This window comes from Rhinolophus ferrumequinum, chromosome 21, assembly GCF_004115265.2.
Source record: "Rhinolophus ferrumequinum isolate MPI-CBG mRhiFer1 chromosome 21, mRhiFer1_v1.p, whole genome shotgun sequence".
Lineage (NCBI taxonomy): Eukaryota > Metazoa > Chordata > Mammalia > Chiroptera > Rhinolophidae > Rhinolophus > Rhinolophus ferrumequinum.
In genome coordinates this window covers 3464471-3488074 of record NC_046304.1, presented here as the reverse complement: position 1 = coordinate 3488074, position 23604 = coordinate 3464471, and the positions used below count along the sequence as shown (strand labels likewise).

Here is a 23604-nt window from a genome sequence, read left to right as displayed (position 1 = left end):
TTGTATTAGAGCCCCACTCTTGATTATCTTCTCTGCTTTAAGCTGTCTTTGTCACAAGACATTTTCCCTCTGACTAAAAAGAATTCCTAACCTCAAGTTTTTTAATAAAGATGCTGCTAATACTTTAAAATAATAGGAAAATAATGTGGTACTATATGAGATAAATTCACTTTCAACAAATATAATATTTGTGGTAAGTTTATTCTTTCAACAAATACATATTAAGCACCTACAATGAAAAACCAGATACCAAGGATGCAAAAATAAATGAAATAGTGACAGGCTGGGCATTTAGGAAAATTCTTGTCCATTGTATGTGATAAAAGTGAACTGGCATTAACAGATGATTAACCATAGAGCTGGGAGGGCTGTGGGTGGAACTGGGTCCCTTGTTAACTCTCTGGTCCTGACATCCTGTTGAAACTTAGTGGTAACTTCTGGGGCAGGGATACTAATAAATGGGGAAGCCGTCTTGGAATGGGGCGGGGCTTTTTTTGTACGTGGGCAGCCAGTTGGAACACCAGCAGGCCAGTGTGCATTCACACGCTCCTTGGTGGCTTTGTTTCTTTTTTCTTTTCTCGAATAAACCGCTCTTTTGGTGGACTACCTGGAGAATTATTTGCCCAGTCGACACATGAAGTTTATAGTCCAAAGATTTTATTTTTTTATTTAAACTTTTACCTTTTGCACTTTAATTGTTCATATTTACACCTGTCACTTTATGTGCCCTGAAACTATTTTGTCACAACTTTGTTTTTAAAATATATCCATTTTAATGAAAGGCTGTTGTATCTGGGTTACATGAAAGTCTTGGGTAAAGTTCTATATATGTTTGTATTATCTCATGGAGTCAGTTGGTATTTTGTGTTTTGAGGTTTGTTGTGGTTAAGGATTAGTTTCAGTTAAATTACAAGGTTTGATCCATTTAAATATTTTAAAGCTTCTTACTAAAATACTAAATTGAGTAATGTAGTTTTAAACATCATTCAAATAACTGAAGGGAAGTTCTTTATTCCCAGTAATCTGGCCTCATAGCTTCCTTAATAGTTATGTTTTAAAAAAGCAAAACAGATGTTTTAAGCATTTCCATGTTTCTTTGTTCTTTTATTAAAGAGTATTTTAGAAATTGGGCCAAAGCATTTATCTTAGCCCAGTATTTATTGGGTTAAAAATGTTTAATTTGTTAAAATGTTAAAAATATATTAATGTCCTTTTATTCTTAAATAAGTGAAAATGAGTTTTCTGGATCCAAAAGAAGGGTGTAACCTTCTGTGTTTCTGAAATGAAATATAGTCAGTATTTTATTGAAGGGTATCGAACTTCTTTTTTATTTTTTTAAATTTTTTATTGGGGAATATTGGGGAACAGTGTTTTTCCAGGATCCATCAGCTCCAAGTCAAACCGTTGTTTTCACTCTAGTTGTGGAGAGCGCAGCTCACTGGCCCATGTGGGAATCGAACTGGTGACGTTAGTGCTATGAGCAACTGCGCTCTAACCAACTGAGGCAACCAGCTGCCCTGAAACTTCTTTCAGTGAGTTTAATCCCCAGAAAATAAATGTATATTAGCATCTATACAAGTTGTTACAGCATTTGTCTGGGATTGGCAGCTGTTTTTAGTTAGTGGAAATGAATTTAGAAACAACCCAACTTCTGATTTTTAGGCTTTTTGACATTTTCTGCAAAACCAGTTTCTTTGTTCTGATTAGCAATTTGCTCATATAGCTGCTATGCAGTAATGTTTATTGAGAGAATGCAATATGGAATTAGTTTAGATTATTTTACATTTGGTTAAAGGCAGAACAATCCCAAATCTTTACAGTTGATACTTTTCATCAAGGCCCTGGTTGTAGAGAGGATTAATTCACAAGCAAGCATAACTTCCCTTTCCCAAAACATATCTATAATTTTATACCTATATATTGGAGACAGTATTGGTTGTAATATCATATCTGAGCTTTAGTCGTAAGTCTAGCATTTTCTTTTTTCTTTTTTTTTTCCTTACTGTAAATTCTTTTTTATTTTTCAATTTTTTTAAATTGTGAAGAAATCTATGAACTCTACCCTGTTAACAAATTTTTAAGTGTACGGTACAATGTTGTTAACTGTGCATACAATGTTGTACAACAGATTTCTAGAATTTAGTCATCTTGCATTATTGAAACTTTATACCTGTTAATAGCAACTCTCTATTTCGCCTTTCTTCCACTTCCTGGCAACCACCATTCTATTTTCTGCTTCTGTGAGTTTTGACTATTTCACATACTACATATAAGTGGAATCATGCAGTATTTGTCCTTCTGTGACTGGCTTATCTTACTTAGCATAATGTCCCAAAGGTTCATCCATGTTGTCACATATGGCAAGGTATCCTTTTCTTTTGGCTGAACAATATTTCACAACACACACACACCGCATTTTGTTTATCCATTCATCCATTGATGGACATTTGGTTGTTTCCATATCTTGGCTATTATGAATAATGAAGGCTGTAATGAAATGAGAGTACAAATATCTCATGAAGATTCTGATTTTAATTATTTTGGATAAATACCCAGAAGTGGCATTGTTAGATGATATAATAGTTCTATTTTTAATTTTTTTGAGGAATCCCCATACTGTTTTCCATACGAGCTATACCATCTTACATTCCCACTAACAGTGTACAAAACTCCAGTTTCTCCACATCCCACCAACACTTGTTAACTTTTTTGTTTTGGTAAATGGCCATCCTAACAGTTATGAGATGATATCTGATTGTGGTTGTGTTCCATTGGTCTATATGTCTGTCTTTATGCCATTATCATACTGTTTCCATCACTGTGGCTTTGAAATTTTTTTTGAAATCAGGAAGTGTGATGCCTTTGTTCTTCCTTCTCAAGATTGTTGTAGTTATTTAGGTCCTTTGTGGTTCTGTATGAATTTTAGGATTGTTTTTACTATTTTTGTAAAAAATAACTATTGAGATTTTGAAAGGGATTGTATTGAATCTGTATATTGCTTTGGGTAGTATTGACATCTTAACAATATTAAGTCTTCCAGTTCGTGAACATAAGAGGTCTTTCTGTTTATTTGTGTCTTTAATTTCTTTCATCAATATGTTGCACTTTTCAGTGTACAAACCTTTAACTTCCTTGGTTAAATTTATTCCTATGTATTTTGTTCGTTTTGGTACTGTTGTAAAGGGGATTTTTTTCCTTAATTTCCTTTTTTGATAGAATAGTTCATTGTTAGTATATATAAATGCAGTTGATTTTTGTGTGCTGATTTTGTCCTCTAACTGTAATAAATATCTTTCTAACAGTTTTTTTTTTTTTTTAAATAGAGCCTTTAGGTTTTCTACATATAAGATTATGTCATCTGCCAATAAAGATAATTTTACTTCTTCCTTCCCAATTTGGATGCCGTTTTTTTTCTTGCTTAATTTCTTGGCTAGGATTTCTACTACTAGAAGTGATAAGAGGGAGCTTTGGTTAGGATGGCAGAGTAGGTAAATGCTGTGCTTGCCTCCTTTCACGACCACAACAAAATTACAACTATATTACAGAACAACCATCATTGAGAATCACCTGAAGTCTAGCTGAACAGAAGTCCTACAACTAAGGACACACAGAAGAAGCTACGTCGAGACTGGTAGGAGGGGTAGAGACATGAAACTGACTGACCCCATACCCAAGTGTGGTGGTTAAAAATCTGGAGGGATATTTCAGCTGTGGAGGTCTCCCCTGAGGAGCAAGGGGTCCCAGCTTCACACCAGGCTCCCAGCACAGGGTTCCAGTTCAGGGAAGAGAAATTCCCATAACTTTTGGCTATGAAAACCAGCAAAGATTGTGGCTGAGTGAAATGGAGGGCTTCTGGATTCCCAAATGTTCCTGTTCAAGGTCCGCTACATAGACTTACTCACTGACTGACTCACTCGTTCTGAGATCCAGTTCTGGGGCAACAGCTTGAAAGGTGTCAGGGACATATGGGGAGGAACTGAATTGTCTGTCTTCAGGATGAGGGCTGGAGGGGAAGCTTTCTCCCAGACAAAAGTGCTGGCAGAAGCCATTGTTCTTTTGTTGAGCCCTCCCCTGACCCAGGGTGCAGATGCGTAGGGTGGGCCCCTGCATAGTAGCTTCTCCACTGTAGTCACAGCCAGTCCTCAAAGCCAATAAGCCTAAGGGTCAATCCCTCCCACTGATGTACCAACAGCAGTCAAGGCTCAACTACAACAGTAGCGCATATGCAGCCCACACAAAGGACACACCCGGAACACCTGACTCAGGTGACCAGGGAGACTGCCATTAGGTCCCACAGGACACCTACTGTATAAGACCACTAAGTCCGGAGACATAGCAGCTCTGTCTGCTACATAGAAACAAACACAGGGAGGCAGCCAAAATGGGGAGAAAGGAAACATGTCACAAATGAAAGAACAGGACAAAGCTCCAGAAAAAGAACTAAACCCGGAGACAAGCAATGTACCAGATGCAGAGTTTAAAACTGGTTATAAGGATGATCAGTGATCTTAGTGAGAATTTCGAAAAGAGATAGGAAACATAAAAAATTGACAGAAAACATAAAAAACAACCAGTCAGAAATGAAGAATACAGTAACCCAAATGAAGAATACATTACAGCATATCAACAGTAGATCAGATGAAGCAGTGGGTCGAATCAGTGATTTGGAAGACAAGGTAGTGGATAACACCCAATCAGAATAGAAAAAAAAAAGAATCCAAAAATAGGATAGTTTAAGGGGCCTCTGGGACAACATCAGGCGTACCAATATTCACATCATAGGGGTATCAGAAGGAGGAGATAGAGAGGTAGGGAAAATCTATTTGAAGAAATAATGACTGAAAATTTCCCTAACCTGGTGAAGGAAGTAGACATACCAGCTGAGGAAGTGCAGAGAGTCCCAAATAAGATGAACCCAAAGGGGCCCACATCAAGACACATCATAATTAAAATGCCAAAATTTTAAAGACAAAGAGAGAATCTAAAAAGCAGCAGGAAAAAAGCAGTTAGTTACCTACAAGGGAGCTCCCATAAGACTGTCAGCTGATTTCTCAACAGAAACTTTCCAGGCCAGAAGAGACTGGCACAAAATACTCAACATGATAGAAAACAAGGACCTACAACCAAGATTATTTTACCCAACAAGGCTATCGTTTAGAATTGAAGGACAGATAAAAGAGTTTCCAGACAGGAGTTCATCACCACCAAACCAGTAGTACAAGAATGGGAAAGGGACACCTTTAAGAAGAAAAAGAAAAACGATAAAAAAAAATGAATAATAAAATGGCAGTAACTGCATATTTGTCAACAGTTACTTTAAATGTAAATGGGTTAAATGCTCCAATCAAAAGACATAGGGTAGCTGAATGGATAAGAAAACAAGACCCTTACATATGTAGCTTACAAGAGACTCACTTCAGGTCAAAAGACACACAAAGACTGAAAGTAAAGGGGTGGTAAAAGGTATTTCATGAAATTGGAAATGAAAAACAAAAACCTGCATTAGCAATATTTATTCCAGTCAAAATAGACTTTAAAACAAAGATTATGACAAAAAAAACAAAGGAGGACACAGTAATTGCACTTTTGGGAATTTATTTGAAGAAACCCAAAATAGTACTTTGAAGGGACATGTGCATCCATAATGTTCATTGCAGTATTATTTCCAGTAGCCAAGATATCTGGAGGCAACCTGATCAGTCCATCAGTGGATGAATGGATAAAGATGAAGTGGTACATACATACAATGGAATATTACTCAGCCATAAATAAAAATGAAATCTTGCCATCTGCAACAACATAGGTGGTCCTAGAAAGTATTGCATTGAGTGGAGTAAGTCAGACAGAGATAGACAAATGTCATACGACTTCATTTATATAGGACTTCATTTATATGTGGAATCTGGAGAATAGGATAAATGAATAAGCAAAACAGAAAAAAAGCTCATAGATACAGAGCAATTTTGATGGTTGCTGGATGAGAGGGGTAGAGGGAATAGGTTAAGGGGGGAGGGGATTAAAAGGTACAAGTTGGTAGTTACAAAATAGTCGTGGGGATGTAGAGTATAGCATGAGGAATGTAGTCAGTAGTATTAGCTATGGTGTCACATGGGTACTAGATTATTGAGGTGATCACTTTGTAAATTATATAAATGTTCAGTCTCCATGTTATACATCTGAAACTAATATAATATTGTAAGTCAACTGTAATTGAAAAACTGAAAACTAAATAAATAAATAAATAGAAGTGATGAGAGTGACCATCTTGCCTTGTACGTAATCTTAGGGGAAAAGTTTTCAGTTTCTTACCATTGAATATGATATTAGTTGTGAGTTTCTCATATATGGCCTTTATTATGTTAAGGTAATTTCTTTCTATTCCCAGTGTGTTGAGAATTTTAAATTATGAGTGTTGACTTTTGTCATATGGATTTCCTGCATCTATTGAGTTGATCATGTGAGTTTTTATCCTTCATTTTGTTGATGTGGTATATCGCTTTGATTTTTTTTTTTTAGGTTGAACCATTCCTGCATTCCAGGGATGAACTCCACTTGGTCTTTGTGTGTGATCCTTTTAACGTACTATTGAATTCTGTTTGCTATTAATAACATTTTGTTGAGTACTTTTGCATCTGTGTTCATTAGTGATATATCATTCTGTAATTTTCTTGTAATGTCTTTGGCTTTGGTAATACTTAATATAAACATTTGTAGTTTTAAATGCCTCTCAGTACTGTTTTTGCTGCATTCAGTAAGTTTTGGTATGTTGTGTTTTCATTTGTCTCAAGATATTTTTAAACTTCTTGATTTTTTCTTTGACCCATTGGTTCTTCAGAGCATATTATTTAATTTCCACATATGTGTGAATTTTCCAGTTTTCTTTTTGCTATTGATTTCTGGTTTCATTTCATTGTGGTCAGAAAAGATACTTGGTATGATTTCTGTCTTCTTAAATTTGTTAAGAATTATTTTGTGATGTAACATTTGATCTGTCCTGGAGAATGATCTGTATACGTTGAGAAGAACGTGTATTCTGCTGCTGCTGAGTGGAATGTTTTTATATGTCTGTTATGTCTATTTGGTCTCTGGTGTTGTTCAAGTGCTTTGTTTCCTTACTGATTTTACATCCATTGTTGAAAATGGGGTATTGAATTCTTCTATTACTGTATTGCTGCTTTATTTCTTCCTTCACTTCTGTCAATGTTTGCTTAATATATTTAGGTACTCTGATGTTCAGTGCATGTATATTTATGATTTTTATGTTGTCTTGGTAGATTGACTCTTTTATCATCATATAATGCCCACTTTGTCTTTTATGACCACCTTTGACTTAAAGTATATTTTTGTCTGATGTAAGTATAGCCTCCCTGCTTTCCTTTGGTTACTATTTGTGTGGAATATCTTCCATCCCTTCACTTTCAACCAATGTGTGACCTTAAATCTAAAGCGAGGGCCAGCCCGGTGGTTCGGGTGGTTGGAGCACCGTGCTCCTAACGCTGAGGTCACTGGTTCGATTCCCACATGGGCCAGTGAGCTGCGCCCTCTACAGCTAAGATTGTGAACAACAGCTCTCCCTGGAGTTGGGCTACTGTGAGCAGCCAAAGGTTGACATGAGCTGCAGTGGGCTACTGAGTGCTGCCGAGGGCTGCTGTGTGCTGCCATGGGCTGCCATGGCTGGCCAGTGGCCAGCGTGAGTGGCCAGCAACCAACGTGAGCAGCCGGCAGCCGGAGAGAGCTGCCATCAGCTGCTATGAACGGCTGACCAACAACTGGTGACCGACTGCCTCAGCCGGGGTGCAGCGCAAGGCTCGTAATACCAGCATGGGCCAGGGAGCTGTGTCCTACACAACTAGACTGAGAAACAATGGCTTGAACAGAAGAAAAGGGAAAAAAAAAATCTAAAGCAGTAGTGGGATCTTGATTATTTTTTTCAAAAATCCATTCAACCACTCTGTCTTTTGGGGAGTTTAATCTATTTACATTTAAGGTATTTATTGATAGGGTAGAAATTATTATTACCATCTTATTAATTATTTTCTGAGTCTCTTTTAGGTCTTTTGTCCCTCTTGCTGTCTTTTGTGTTTCTTTTTTTAATGTAGTAACATGCTTTGATTCTTATTGTCTTTTGTATATCTTCTATAGGTATTTTAATTGTGGTTACTATGGGGCTTACATAAAAGATCGTACAGTGGTATAGTCTATTTTAAGCTGATAACAACTTAACTTGAATTGCATACGAAAATTTTTTGTTTTTACTTCTCCCTGGCCCTCTCCTCACCCTATCATTTTTTTGACTCAAATAAGTCATTTTAATTTTTTTCCCCTTTTCCACCTCCCCCCCCCATACTCCGGTTCAAGCTTTTGTTTCTCAGTCTAGTTGTGTAGGACACAGCAACCTGGCCCATGCTGGTATTATGAGCCTTGTGCTCCTCCCTGTTGAGGCAGTCGGTCATCGGTCGGTCGCTCACAGCAGCTCTAGCCAGCTGCCGGCCACTCACGCTGGCCACTGGCCGCTCCTGGCAGCACACGGTAGCCCACAGCAGCCTGCAGCAGCTCACGCCGACCGCCAGCTACTCATGGCAGCCGGGCTCCAGGGAGAGCCGTTGTTCACAATCTTAGCTGTAGAGGGCGCAGCTCACTGGCCCATGTGGGAATCGAACCAGCGACCTTGGCATTAGCAGCACAGCACTCCAACCACCTGAGCCACCGGGCCAGCCCCATTTTAATTTTTTGTACAGTTTTCTATAAAAGTAGGGATAATCTATTCAGCTAACTCAGGGGTTCTCAAAGTATGGTTTGCACAGCCATAGGAGGTCTCTGAGACTTTCAAGGGTATCAATTTGGTCAAAACTATTTGCAGAATAATTCTAAGATGTTATTTGTCTTTTCACTGTGTTGTCATTTGTAACGATAGAAAGACAATTGTGGGAAAACCTGCTGACATTGAACCAAATTGTACTAATAATCATTGTGTGCTTCTACATACTCCCAGTAAAACTAAGTGCCAGTTTTACTTAGGGATGTCTTTGGAGAAGTAGATAATTAATTTTATGAAATCACTTGTGTGATGAAATCGGAAATATGCAGAAGCACTTAAGCATACTGAAGCATACTACATGTGTAGTTGATTGTTTTTGTGAGTTCAAGTAGCTGCGTTTTTCATGGAATACCATTTTTACTTGTAAGAATGACTATAGACAAACTATGGTTATTCAAATTTGGATATTTGGCAGATATTTTCTTGGAAATGAAGTGAGCTTGTCATTTAAGGGAAAACAATATTTTTGCCTATCGCAAAATTTAAGCTTTTCAAGTGAAAATTACAATTTTGGAAAGCTTGTGTTCACCACTATGTGCTTTGAAAGCTTTAAAGAGTGTTCTGATAAGATCATTGGTGATACTAATGATGTGATTTCTTTTTCTACACTATATGATGTGACATACTAACATTTGGAAGGTCTGCATATGTCAGTGAACCAATATTTTCCAAAATATTTGAAAATATCTGATACTATAAAATCATTCACGAGTAAAAGATCCACTAAACATGGGAGATAAACCAGTGGATTTTAACGTAACAAGTTTCAGATTTTACATTCTAACCTTTAAGAAACTATCACTTGTCAAGTTTTGGTGTAGTGTCAGAGAAGAATATATCCACAATTATTTCAAAAAGCTATTAAAATACTCGTTTTCCCAGCTATACATCTCTGAGGCCAGATTTTCTTTATATATATATAAAAGAAATCCATTTCTCTATTCATGACACTTCTGAAACCAAATGTGTGGATTTTCCACACCACGCAATTCTCCATTTCCCTGTGGACATTAACTAGGCATCCTACAGTTGAATTCATTCTGATACTAACTACCTGGAGTTAGTGCAGACTCCACAAATTAAGACCTCTGTCTCATAAGACTGCCCCCCACCACTACTTCAGATGCCAGTTGCAAGTCCCAAGTTGTCACCTATACTTCTGGCCAAATACCGTGTTTCCCCAAAAATAAGACCGGGTCTTTTATTAAGGTTTCCTTCAAAAGACGCATTAGGGCTTATGTTCAGGGGATGTCATCCTGAAAAGTCATGCTAGGGCTTATTTTCCTGTAAGGTCTTATTTTCGGGGAAACACAGTAGCTATAAATCAGGGGTTCTTACAACCTGTTCTTCTTGTTCAATAATTTGTTATAGTAGTTCTCAGAACTCGGGGAAACACTGCTTATGTTTACTGGTTTATTTTAAAAGATATTATAAAGTGTACAAGTGAACAGAAAGGTAAAGAGATATATACATAGGGTAAAATCCGGAAGGTTTTCAAGTGCATGAGCTTCTGTCTCTGTGGAGTCCAGGTGTGCTACCCTTCCAGCACATAGATGCATTCACCATCCTGGAAGCTCTCTGAACCACTTCATTGAGGGTTTTTATGGTTCCAGTACATGGGGATGATTGATTAAATCATTGATTATTGGTAATTAACCTGATGATTCCCAGCTCCTCTACTTTCCTAGAAGGTTAGAGAGAGGGGCTGAAAGTCAAACACTCTAATCACATGATCGGTACCTCTGGCACCAACCCCCATTCTGCCAGTCACCTCATTACCATAAACTTTCCTATGATTGAAAGGGGCTTATTATGAATGACAACAGATGCTCATATCACTCCTACCACTCAAGCAATTCCCAGGGTTTTAGAAACTCTGTAACAGGAACCAGGATGAAGACTATACATTTATATGTTCCTTATTATATCAGGAGATCATAATATATTTCAGCCAAAACAAAATAGCATGAAAAAGTGAATGCTAAAGCAGATATAAGAATCCAACAGTTTGCTATCAAGACAAATGTAAAATAGTACCCTCTTCTAATTAATTTTTTCAGTTTGTAAAATAGTTATTTTTCCATTAAATTTGTTTATGTTAACTTATAACAGATTTAATATTGTTAATTTTAACTGAATCAATTTTTTTCTCATTTTAAAATTTCTAATATCTTAATATCTATAAATAAAATTCACATAAACAAAAGCTCTTTAGGTTCCTCAATAATTGTTAAGACAACAAAGAAGTCCTGAGACTGAAAAGTTCAAGATTTATTGTTTTACCCTTCTAGGTCAAATGAATGTAATATTCATAAATGTGAAATCATTTTGTAAAATATTTAAAATGTAGATTTATAAATAATTTTTGAGCTCCTATTATATTGCTGTGAACATCCATCACATTCGGACTTTGAAGAAAAGACATGGAAAGAGCACGAGCATAAATCATTGCTGTGAAGGAGCCTATTAGCTTAGATGAGGAGTGTTGGAGGAAACTCACATATAACTCCACTGCTCTGCAAACCAGATAGTGGAAAAGCAGTATTATGATGAGGCTTGTTTTGTCCTAAATATATGTATACATATATTTACATTTGTTATATATATGTATATTTGTATATATGTGTGTGTCCTACTATTCATGAATATAGTCCATTACTAGTTCAAGTTGTATTTTGATTTTTGAAGTTGTCCCCTCCTTCCCTTGCAGGTATAGAACAAGATGCAGTGAATACTTTCACCAAATATATATCTCCAGATGCTGCTAAACCAATACCAATTACAGAAGCAATGAGAAATGACATCATAGGTAAGTAGTGCTTGAAGCTATGGCCAAAAAAACCCCTAATTTTGGTTATTGATTAAGATAAGTTTTTGTGAACATGGTATTTAATATATCATTTTCTAGTCTGTTTTCAGAGTGCTTTATTATATCTGATTGTAGTTAACTTACAGACACTGTCTTATATGTTGGACCCAAATTCTTAGACTTTGATTCAAAGCACAACAGCAAGAACAATAATAGCACACATTTATTGAGTACTTATTGTGTCCCAGACAATATTCTAAACACTTTCCATGGATAAATTCATTTAATCTTCTATAGAACTTTGCAACAAAAATATAGTTATTATTTTATAAATGAAGAAACTGAAGTACAGAGTGGGTAAGTAATTTGCCCAAGGTAACGCAGCTCAAAAATGGCAGAGTCAGGATTTGAAACCAGACCCCTACATGTTAACTAGTATGCTATTTGGCACTGTTTTTCAAACTGTGGGCTAAGACCAATCTCATGTCCTCATCCCCCTGCCAAAAAAAATACTAGAATAAAGAAGTCAAAGTTCTTCACAGTAGTAAAAGCAAACAAACATCATTTCAGGAAATTGTTTCCATCATATAAACATATGTATGTGTATACTGAGTCACATACTTGTAAATATATTTCTCTGTAAATCATAGTAAAAAAAAAAATGTTTGAAATCTTTTACCGTGTTGCATCAGAAAAACCTTATATGCACCTGTAATCACAAATGAAAGTGGTTCATTTATTCATTGAACAAATATTCCCTTCAAGTTTTAGTACTGTTTTGCATTTTTATTGCCAAAATTTAGTATTTTGGACATACAGCATGTTATTTTACCACTAGCAGATTCTTCCCAGCATGGGACTCTTTCAGTCTTGACTGCAGGTCCTTTGCACTCACTACTGAAGACAGCAAAACCTCCTCAGTCTCAGCTGTGGTTCTTGAATTGGTCCACCATACTTTCCAGTGAACAACAGTTGGCTATTTTGGGGTCCATCAGTGCTGCCCCTGTCTCCCCCCGTTGTCTTCCTTTTCTTTAACCCACATAGACTAAGTCTTATGACACAAGTCTTGTGACTCTTGGTGGTTTGTCCTTATCTGCTTGTATTTTGGGGTTTTCGCTCAGTTTTGTTGCAAATGTCATGGAATTTTGGTTTTTCTGTGTAGTTTCCCGATTTTTATGTGGGAATTTGTTGCTACCATCTTCACACTTCCCTAGACTGACTTTTCCTAATAATACAACTGGGGTATCCTAACTGATTGGAATTTGATTATTTGAAGAATTGGTTGGCTGGTGATTCCTTTGGGGGTTCGTTTGTACCAATCGATAACCAAACTGTCTGGAGTAGGGGACAAAAGGAGGGAGTTCTGAGCCAATTAAAACATTTAAAAATGGAATTCTAATTTTCCTTTTCTTAAACTTTATCAAATTAATGATGTAATCCCATGAGGAGAAAAATATTCTGAAGGATCAGCTTGATCTGAGAATGTTTCCATCCCAGTGTCTATTATGCATTTTAAAATGTTAATTACCTATATGTCTTTAGACCAGTCCCTCTTTATTCTTCTGAATCCTGCCCTAATTATTTGTCACCTGTTTCAGTTGGAATATTTTAATATAGCTGTACTTTAAATAAGTTATAATTTGAAGAAGTGTCCACTTGAGCTATTATTATTTTGTATCCCATCTGCTTAATGTAAATGTTATTCATAGATTTTTCGTGTTGCTACCTAATTACTCTGTTTTGATGTGGGGATTCAGAATGACCCCAAAACTATACTTCTGTTGCCTCTTCTTTCTTCCACAAATCCTTGAAGTGGTGAAATTTTAAAAATACTTTGAAGGTACAGCGGACAGAATTTGTTGATGGTTTAGAAGTGAGTGGAGTGAGAGGAAAAAAAGGAATCAAACATGACTGAATTCCCCTGAGAGTGGAGTTGCCATTTATAAGATGAGGTAGATTGTGGATGTAATGGCTTATGAGGAAAATTAGGAGTTTGGGTTTTAGACATCCAAATGGTAGGTGTCAAGTAGGCAGTCAGACATCTATGTTAGGAGTTCATGAGAGAGGTCCAGTTTGGAGATACATACAGGGGGTGTCAAAAATATGTATATACATTTTAAGAAAGGAAAACTATTAAAATTGTGACACTCAATATGCTCATATACCGATAACAAAAGATGAATACAAGTCACGTTTGACTTCTGCTATTATAAGAGGTGCTCAAAGTGGTTACCATCAGCGTCCAGACACTTCTGATTAGGTGAACTACTGCTTGAGTGACGTTGACTGATGTATCCATTTGCATACATTTGTTTGGCACCCCCGGTATTCGGAAGTCATCAGCATATGGAAGGTTTAGAGTCATGAAACTAGATTACCATGGGACTGAGTGTACTGAGTGAAGACAGGAGGTCTAAGGACTGAATTCTGGGGTAGGCCTAACATTTAGAGTCTGTCAGATGAGAAAGAACTAGCAAAGGAGACTTAGAAATAACTGCCAGTAGTAATGTAGGCCCTCCTACATCAACTATGTGTCAAAAGAGTAGTTTTTTTTGGAAGCCAAGTGAAAAATGTTTCTGGGAGAAAGGGAGTAATCAGAGTTATTGAATCATGCTGATAGGTTAAGTAAAATGAATAATAGGAATGAAATGGATTTCGCAACCTGGTGGGCAACTGGGCCACTGGTCATCTTAATTACAGTGGACCTTTTGGGACAAAAACTTAATTGGAGGAGTCTTTAGAGAGATTAAGAGGACGAATGAAGACAAGGATGGGAAACTCTTCTGAGGCATTTTGCTCTAAAGATGAGCTGGAAGGGGATGTTAAGAGACAATGGTTTTTGGTTTTAAGGTGATGTGTTATAAACATATAAAGTGTATGATAGCATGCAAACACATATGTATGCTGTACAAACAGCATATAAAGGTGGTGAGAATAAGGCAATAGCAAAGAAAAATGTGACGCAGGAGAGAGGGCGGACAGTTGCTGTAGGAAACAATTCTGGAGAAGGCAAAGGAGGATGGGACCAAGTGCTCCAACAGAGGGTTGCTCAGGTAGGAGCGAGGACAGTTTATCTGTAGTAGCAGGAGAGAGTGTAGTAACAGGAAAGATGTAGGTGGGTTGGTAGATATGGTGGGAAGTAATAGAAATAATTTCCTGATAGCTTCTATTTTCTTAGTGAAGTAGGAAGCAAAGAGAACAGATGAAGAGGTGATAAGACATTGAAGGAGCGAGTAGGAGATGTGCCTTGTATTGTCTAGGGGAATGTGAGAGAAGGATCCTTGGGTTTCATTACGGTCCCATTAAGATCATGAACTTAAAGTGAAACCAGCCATCATGGTTGTATGGCTTTTTGTAGCCATGTTTAATAATAGTTAGCTAAACATCTCATCGATGTGCTACAGTTTATTTAGGCAGTTCCTTATTTCAGCATATTTTAATGTTTTAAAATTTCCATTGAATAACATTTTGCTAAAGATTTTTACTGATAAGTCTTTTCATAAATCCATAATTCTTTAGGTTACAGTCCTACCGTGTTTCCCCAAAAATAAGACCTAGCCGGACCATCAGCTCTAATGCGTCTTTTGGAGCAAAAATTAATATAAGACTGGGTATTATATAAGACCTGGTATTATATTATATTATACCCGGAATTGTATAATATTATACTATACTATACTATACCCGGTCTTATGTAAGACCGGATCTTATGTTAAAATAAGACCGGGTCTTATATTAATTTTTGCTCCAAAAGACGCATTGGAGCTGATGGTCCGGCTAGGTCTTATTTTCGGGGAAACACGGTAGAAATAGAATTGCTGATTGAAAGGATATGTTCGTTTTTAAAGCTTAAGCTAGAAACTGCCTAATGGCCCTCCAGAAAGATATACCAATTTATATTCCCACTAACACTAGTGTCACTTCTCCCATTCCCTTGCTCAAGCGTATGTATTGTTAAAAAGTTAAACATACAGCTTGTTACAACATTTTTGTGCCAATTTACTAGACAAAAGGTGGGGTACCTTCTTATTCTAATCTATAGTTATACAGAAGGTGCCAAAAAAATGTATACACATTTTAAGAAAGGAAAAAAACTGTATTAAAATTGTAATATAATGAGTGACACTAGCATTAATTTTATTGATGCCATCTTTTGAGCAAACGTCATACTACACATCGCTACAGTAATTCAATTCAACTTTGAAAAGTAATACATAGAAACATTTCTTTAAAATGTATACATTTTTTTGCACCTCCAGCCCGGTATATTTGTTATTTTGTGAACTGTCTTTTCATGTCCTTTGTTCATTTTTCTTTTGGTATATTTCCTACTAGTTTGTAAGAACTCTTGATATACAAATGATAATCTGTCATATATAGAGTAAGGTGTCATACATGTTGAAAATTTTTTTGCCCTAATTTTCCTTTTTATTTTGTTTTTGGGGTGTCTTAATGTACAGAAATTAATTTTTATGTTGTTGAATCTTTGGTTTCTGCTTTTGCATGTATGCTCAGAAAGGCCTTCTCCCGCTCAAGATCAGCTGTTCACCTGTATTTTCTTAGTTCCATTTAAAACCTAATTTATATGCCTTTACAGTTATTTCCTACTTTGATTCACAAATATGTATATTTTGGATTTAGATATGAGGGAAGTAATAGAAATAATTTCCTGATTGCTTCTATTTTCTTAGTGAAGTAGGAAGCAAAGAGAATAGGTGAAGAGGTGTTAAGACACTTAAGGAGAGATGTGCCATATATTGTCTAATTATGTACTATTTGTTTTACAGCAAAGATTTGTGGAGAAGATGGACAGGTGGATCCCAACTGTTTTGTTTTGGCACAGTCTGTAGTCTTTAGTGCAATGGAGCAAGAGTAAGTTAATTTCATACTTTCACATTTTGCATTCTTGAAAATTTGGGTTCAGTGTCAGGAATGATCTTCATTCAACTAAAAAAACTGTCTTTGAGGAATTAAGTATTTTGAATATTTACAGGATCTTATAGGCATATTCTAACACTATTTGGTTAATTTCTTTTAAATGTAAATTGTGAACACTCTTAAAAATAAAACAAATTTAATTTTTAATGTCAATATTTCCTAAGTTAGAATAATTTGTTTAAATGCTGAAGTCATTTGGGGTGATTGTGACTATTAGAATTGGTTTATTGATTTAAACAATGCATGTCTTCAGATGAATATCCTAATGTGTTAGTGTGTGCTTTAAGCTTAATGGGTGTTGTATTACTAAATCCACGTAGATTTGTTGAACTGCCTCCAAATGTTTTTTTTGATTAATTACTGCTGCATGCCCTTAAAAAAATCTGCATATTCATTCTTTCATTTAACATTTACGAAAAGGGTGCTCTATGCAAGGCACAGTTAGATATAGTACCTACCTTGAAGGAAGTTACAGCCTAAGAGAAACAGGGCATGTTCTTTCGTTATCGTAATATGAGGTAGCATGTGTTAAATATCAGAGGAGAGCTACAAAGTCAGTAAGAGGTGGGAGAGATTACTTACAGATGGAGGAATCAGGAACGACACTGTGGGAAGGGAGGTGGTGTTGACCTAGGCTTTTTAAGTTACAATAGGCACAATATGGAAAGAGTGTTTTTCCCAATTAAGCTCTTTCCCTTGGTCGTTTTCTCAAACTGTCCCTTTTTGTCCATGTGTAGGCACTTTAGTGAGTTTCTGCGAAGTCATCATTTCTGTAAATACCAGATTGAAGTGCTGACCAGTGGAACTGTTTACCTGGCTGACATTCTCTTCTGTGAGTCAGCCCTCTTTTATTTCTCTGAGGTAAAGTTTGCATTTCCTTTCCTACTCTATTAGAGCATTTCAGCCTCTTAATTATAAATGCTGAGGCCCTGTCTATAGAAAATAACATAGTAGAAGAGACCAGTCATTTCCAAAAAGATCAATTGGATTTATTTGATCTTTATTAATAAATAAATTCATAATATTTCTTTATTAATACAAAAGAAATAATTTTATTATTTAAGTTGTATATAATGGCAAGAGTATTTTAATGACATATTAGATTAAAGAGAGAACATGAAAATTCAATGTAAGATAACTATAATTTTTAAAAATCTAAGAGAATGCATAGTTTTAATTATTTGAAGCTATTTTATTTTATTTTTTTAAGCTTTTATTGGGGAATACTGGTGAACAGTATGTTTTTCCAGGACATCATCTCCAAGTCAAATCGTTGTCCTTCAGTCTAGTTGTGGAAGGTGCAACTCAGCTCCAAGTTCAGTCCCCGTTTGCTTGCGGGGAGTGGCCCATGTAGGAATCAAATAGGCAATACTGTTGCTAAGAGCTCATGCTCTAACTAACTGAGCCATCCGGCCACCCCTATTTGGAGCTATTCTTGATTCCAGAATTTGATTCTTGATTCCAGAGATCAGATTTTAGAAGAGAAAAAGAGCAGTAGGACATTTTTTCCAACTATCATCACTTTGGTTTTAGCATTTGCAATAAACAATGAGTATATTAATTTCTCTGAGGCATACATTTTAGTCTATTTTAGTCTAATGGTATTTGTAGGCTTCAACAAATAAAATTCTTTTGTTACAAGGCAAGTGACTATTAAGTAAAGATAAGAGGATTCCCAGTCTCACAAAACAGTAGCTTAAATCCACATTTGTGTTCTGCCTTTTCACAAGAATACAGTTCAGTTGATTTATTTTTTCACTTCCTCTTTGCCATAAGTTTAAGTCAGCATTTCTTCAGGTTAATATGGCTGAATGGAATGATGGAAATGATCAGGTGTAAAAGATAAGGTCTGGTTACTTTATTCTTTGTATGTTTGCCAGTGATGAACTGCTAACCCATCTTTGCTGTAATTTTTACTTCACTAAAATTTCCATCAAGCTATGTGGTGGTAGGATTTTTCGTTTTGTTTTGTATTTCCCTAAAATAATGTTTTTAAACTTTTTAATCTCAAATGACTGTAAGTTGCTGACTGGCATTAACTGAACAAGTGGGTCTGTTAGTTCTTTTTAGTTTTTTGCTTATAGCCTATTTTTAATTGTTAGGGCTTATAAATTAGGGATAGTGAGAGAAATCTGTTTATAGTGTTATTTTCCTCTTTTATATTTCCTCTTTTGTATTTTTCCTTCTAGTACATGGAAAAAGAGGATGCAGTGAATATCTTACAGTTCTGGTTGGCAGCAGATAACTTCCAGTCTCAGCTTGCTGCCAAAAAGGGCCAGTATGATGGACAGGAGGCACAGAACGATGCCATGATTTTATATGACAAGTGAGTGTTATTGATAGGTATATTCAGCATTCAGCAAATATTTATGGTACTTTGGAATATGTACTTTGGAAATAAAGATGGTTAAACTCAGTGTTGCTGTCCAGGAGCTCACAGGGAGCAGCACAAAAGCTGCTTTTCATATGGTGTATGTAATTGGGGGTTCTTAGCACAAAACTTTCTGCTGGGCAAAAGGGAGGTTTGTGTGTGGCAGGCAGGATGATGATGGTGGAGTTCAGGAAGAGTTTCACAGAAGAAAGATTTAAATTGGATCCTGATGAATGAATTGAATTTTGCTAGCCAGAGAAGGCAGAAAAGAACATTCTAGGCAGATGCACTGTCACAAGCAAAATCATAGAAACTTGGGGGGATGTCACTTTCAAGAAACTTGTCAAGGTCACTTTCAAGAAACTTGAGTATGGAGTTGAAACTTGGATAGGGAATGTAGGAGGAAGGTGAAACTAATTGAAATACAGTTGTACCTCAGTTTTCGAATGTCTCCGTTGACGAACATTTCAGTTTACAAACGCCATAAACCTGGAAGTAAATGCTTCAGTTTTTGAACACGCCTCGGAAGTCGAACATGTCATGCGGCTTCCGCTGAGGCCTAGCTGTCGGCTGTGTTCGAATGTTTCAGAACTCAAAGGGTCTTTCCAGAACAGATTATGTTCGAAAACTGAGGTACCACTATATTGCACAGGGTCCTGAATATCTGTGTATGGGTGTATCATATTTTCAGGTGCAGATCTGCTCAGTCAGATTAACTACTCACTGAATAATAGTTTTTCATTAGTCTTCACTGAAAATAAGAGGGTAGCAAAATCTTACAGTGAACAGAATTGCAAACATCAGGCAAGTGATAAAGCTATGGCCAGCTCCATACCACATGGTATTCCTTTAACTTTTCTTATTCTTTAAAGAAAAGTAATGTGTTTGTATCCACAAGCAAGTGCTAAGAGAATAACTGGAGGGTAGAGAAAAATCCACGGATGTTAGGGTTGGAAGACAGCTGAGAGCTAGGTTCCTGAACACTTGCTCTGCAGATAGTGGGCTGTCTGCATAAGAATCACCTGGGAGCTCGTTAAAAACAGGTTTCCAGTACTCCACTCTAAGAGATTCTGATTCAGCAGGTTTGAGGTATGACCCAGGAATCTTTATTTTTAGAAGACACTCTAGATGATTTTGATGAGTAGTCTGATTAGGGATCTAGTCTGATTTTCCTATCTTGTAGATAAGAAAACTAAGGCGCAGAAAGGGAGTGGCTTTCCCAAAGTCACAGGGCAAGTTAGTGGCAGAACTTGGACTGGAATGCAATTCTTGCTGTTTATCCAGTGTTTAAGTATATTTGTGGAAAATGTTGTGTAAGAAACATTGTTATGTCGATGTTGAAATAGCAGGACGCCCCAAAATTTCAAATCATGGAGGAACATTTGTTACAAGATGGAAGACTTGCTTTTGTTAAGAAAACACTGATCACAAAAAAAAGGAAGAATTTTCTTAATGCTATAACAGAAGAGTGGCACGAAGAGTGGCACTAGTACGGTCCTGGCCTGAGCGGAGACCCTGTTTTCCGCTGGATCCCATTTCACATTGAGAGTCATTTCTTTCTTTGCCCCCCACTCTTCCACCTCCCCTCTCCCCCCCCCACTCTGGTTCAAGCCATTGTTTCTCAGTCTAGCTGTGTAGGACACAGCTCCTTGGCCCATGCTGGTATTATGAGCCTGGCACTCCACCCCCCGCCTCTGGCTGAGGCAGTCAGTCGCTGGTCGTTGGTCGGCCACTCATAGCCGCTCACGGCAGCTCTCCAGGGCTGCTGGTCATTCCTGGCAGCGCACAACAGCCCAGGGCAGCACAGCAGCACACAGCAGCCTATGCCAACAACCTCCGGCTGCTCACGGCAGCCCGGCTCCAGGGAGAGCTATTGTTCACAATCTTAGCTGTAGAGCACGCAGCTCACTAGCCCATGTGGGAATCGTACCGGCAATCTCGGCGTTAAGAGCACGGCGCTCGAGCCACCAGGCGGGCCCAAGAGCCATTTCTAAATGAAGGTTACTGTATAGCAGCCCACTGACACTGTCATTTTGATGAGTTCATTGTGCCAAATTTGACTTTACCAGTCCCTACATGTTCGTTTTTATATTTTATGTGTGCATCTTCACAATCATGCCTCATCAGCCTTTTTGTACTTGTATCAAACAGGAGTTAGAAGCCAGTAGAATGCTTGTAAGAGAACATATAGTATATCTTTTTCTCTTTAATGCCTTTTTTAAGTACCAGCTTACCAAAACACTAGTTGCACTATATCTTACGAAGATAAAAATCTTTGAGTTGTCATTGATTACTCCTTTTCCCTTATATACCAAATCATCAACAAGTCCTATTATTCTATCTAAATACATCAAATCCATCCACTTCACCCTCTGTGCTATTTTGTTATGAATTCCTACATGTATATTATGTATGCCTCATAGTTATGATGGTGTGTTCTCATTGTATCCTGTGAAGGGACCTTTTCTGCTTTCTTTCCAATGGAAAGAACTGTGTCTTACCCTCTTTTAAATCCATTTCTTTCTACCAAGTGCTGAACAGAGAATAGGTGCCCATTAAATATGTGTGATTGATTGATTTCTTTGCCTCAGTTGTAGCCTATCCCTTGCAAATCTTAAACAAGGACTAAGGAAAATGAGAGGCAGATAGAGCGGTAGCATGTTGACTCAGATATCTTTGGGGTAATGGGAATAAAGGTTGCAATAGGGCTGTCATCACCCAGCTTTATAGCACTAGCCCTGCAAGCTGAATCAAGTACCCTCATAGAAGATTCTCTGGTGTAGGTGCCAGGAGTTGCTTAGACTTTCTGTGGGATTTGGTTTTACTTTGGCTGTCTTTCTACCATAGGTACTTCTCCCTGCAGGCCACACATCCTCTTGGATTTGATGATGTTGTAAGATTAGAAATTGAATCCAATATCTGCAGGGAAGGTGGGCCACTCCCTAACTGTTTTACAACTCCATTACGTCAGGCCTGGACGACCATGGAGAAGGTAACCAAGAACTTCAAAAGTATCAAACTACAAGAAGTTTTTACTGGTGGAACCCAGAAAATACAGCGTGGGGAAAAACCAAATGTAACAGAATAGTGGAAAATTGAAGCAGTGCAGTGTAGCCATTAAGTGGAGTCTTTGAGCCTCACTTGGTTTGTATTAATCTTAACCTTTACAGGCTGAATCACCTTAGGCAGTTACTGCAGTTTTTTAATGCCATTTTTCTCATCTGTAAAATGGGGATAATGTGGATAACTTACTTTAAAGTAATTTTGAGGATAAAAATGCAGTAAGAAGTATAAAGTGCTTATTAATTAGATAGCAGTATAGGGCAAAGTTAGCTTAGGAATGATCCTAATATTCCACCAATATCTCTCAGCAGGGTTGGAACACTAGTTTTGTGTACTATCACGATCACTTATTATTGTATCGCTAATATCTATCTTATTAATAATAAAGTATTAGAATTTGTGAATGATTTATTCTTCTAATGAACTAGTACAGATTTTACCAGTAATTACATAGAGCCTAGGATAAATCCATGAGGTTATGTTGCTTATATATGTCATGTGTATCTAGGTGGAAAAGGGTTAAGTAAGCACTGTTAAATAACACCACACATAAAAACTGAATTCCAGGAATATGGAAGGGTTACATATAAAGGTCAAATTATTAAAAAGCTAATGGTAAACTGAATAGAGTATCAGCTATTGACCAGTGATGACAATTTTTTCATGTTTAACATTCAAATTTGTCTGATCTTGAAGACGTTCCAGAGCTGTATCATATAAAGAATGTAAACTTTCTGAGAAATAAAGAGAATTAAAATACAGAGAAAAACAAAATCTAAAAATATTTCTTACTAAACATGTGTATGTAAAGAACTTACACTAATTATAAGAGTACTATCAGTAGATAAATGGGCAAAAGACATAGATGATTTGTTCACCAATACTTGGAGTATTTCTATGCTAGGTATTAGTGTTAGAGTGGTAAACAAAAAAAAAAAGCAAACATAATTTCTGCCCTCCTGGAGCTCTGTCTATGAAAAGGGCACATACTAAACACAGACATAAATATTTACAATTGTGCTAAGTGCTGTGAAGGAAAAGTTGGTAATAGGAAATGCCAGTAATTAACATGGGAACTTACTCAGCATCATTAATAATTTTTAAGTTTAAATAAAAACATTCATATACCATTAGGCATTTATTCAACAATCATTTGACAAAACACAAACTGATGTTAGAAAGCCTGTGTCAAAACACCCAGCTTGATGTATTGCTGGTGGGAAAAAGTGACAACATCCTTCTGAAGGATAAATTGACCATTTATATATTAAAACTAAAATGTTCGTATTGTTTAACTCCGTAATCACACTCCTGGTAATTTATTGTAAGAAAATCAGTTCAAAAGTAAAAATCAATATATACACAGACTTTAATATTTACAACAAATCAGAAAAATCTAGTTTCCATATATTTCCACTCCCTGCACTGTTTTCTGGTCATTAAAAAGTCTGTCAAGTCTATGTAATAGTTTTATGGCAAATGTTTTTTTTGGGGGTGGAAGGAACCTATAAATTGTACACGTAATTTTAGTTACAGTGTAATCTGTATAAAGGGCTAATACATGGAGTGTAACAAGGAGAAGTAAAATCATTTGTGCTATCTGGT

The 23604-nt window shown here is 36.7% G+C and overlaps 1 protein-coding gene across 1 annotated transcript in view; it reads left to right on the top strand.

Moving 5' to 3' along the window:
* Nucleotides 1–23604, top strand: part of AKAP10 (A-kinase anchoring protein 10) — a 76829-nt gene that overhangs the window by 24963 nt on the left and 28262 nt on the right. Inside the window, exons 5-9 of the mRNA XM_033090049.1 lie at nt 11529–11627; nt 16415–16499; nt 17303–17426; nt 18755–18891; nt 21784–21928. Of these exons, the coding sequence (XP_032945940.1) occupies nt 11529–11627; nt 16415–16499; nt 17303–17426; nt 18755–18891; nt 21784–21928 (590 nt within the window). The remainder of the gene's footprint in view (nt 1–11528; nt 11628–16414; nt 16500–17302; nt 17427–18754; nt 18892–21783; nt 21929–23604) is intronic.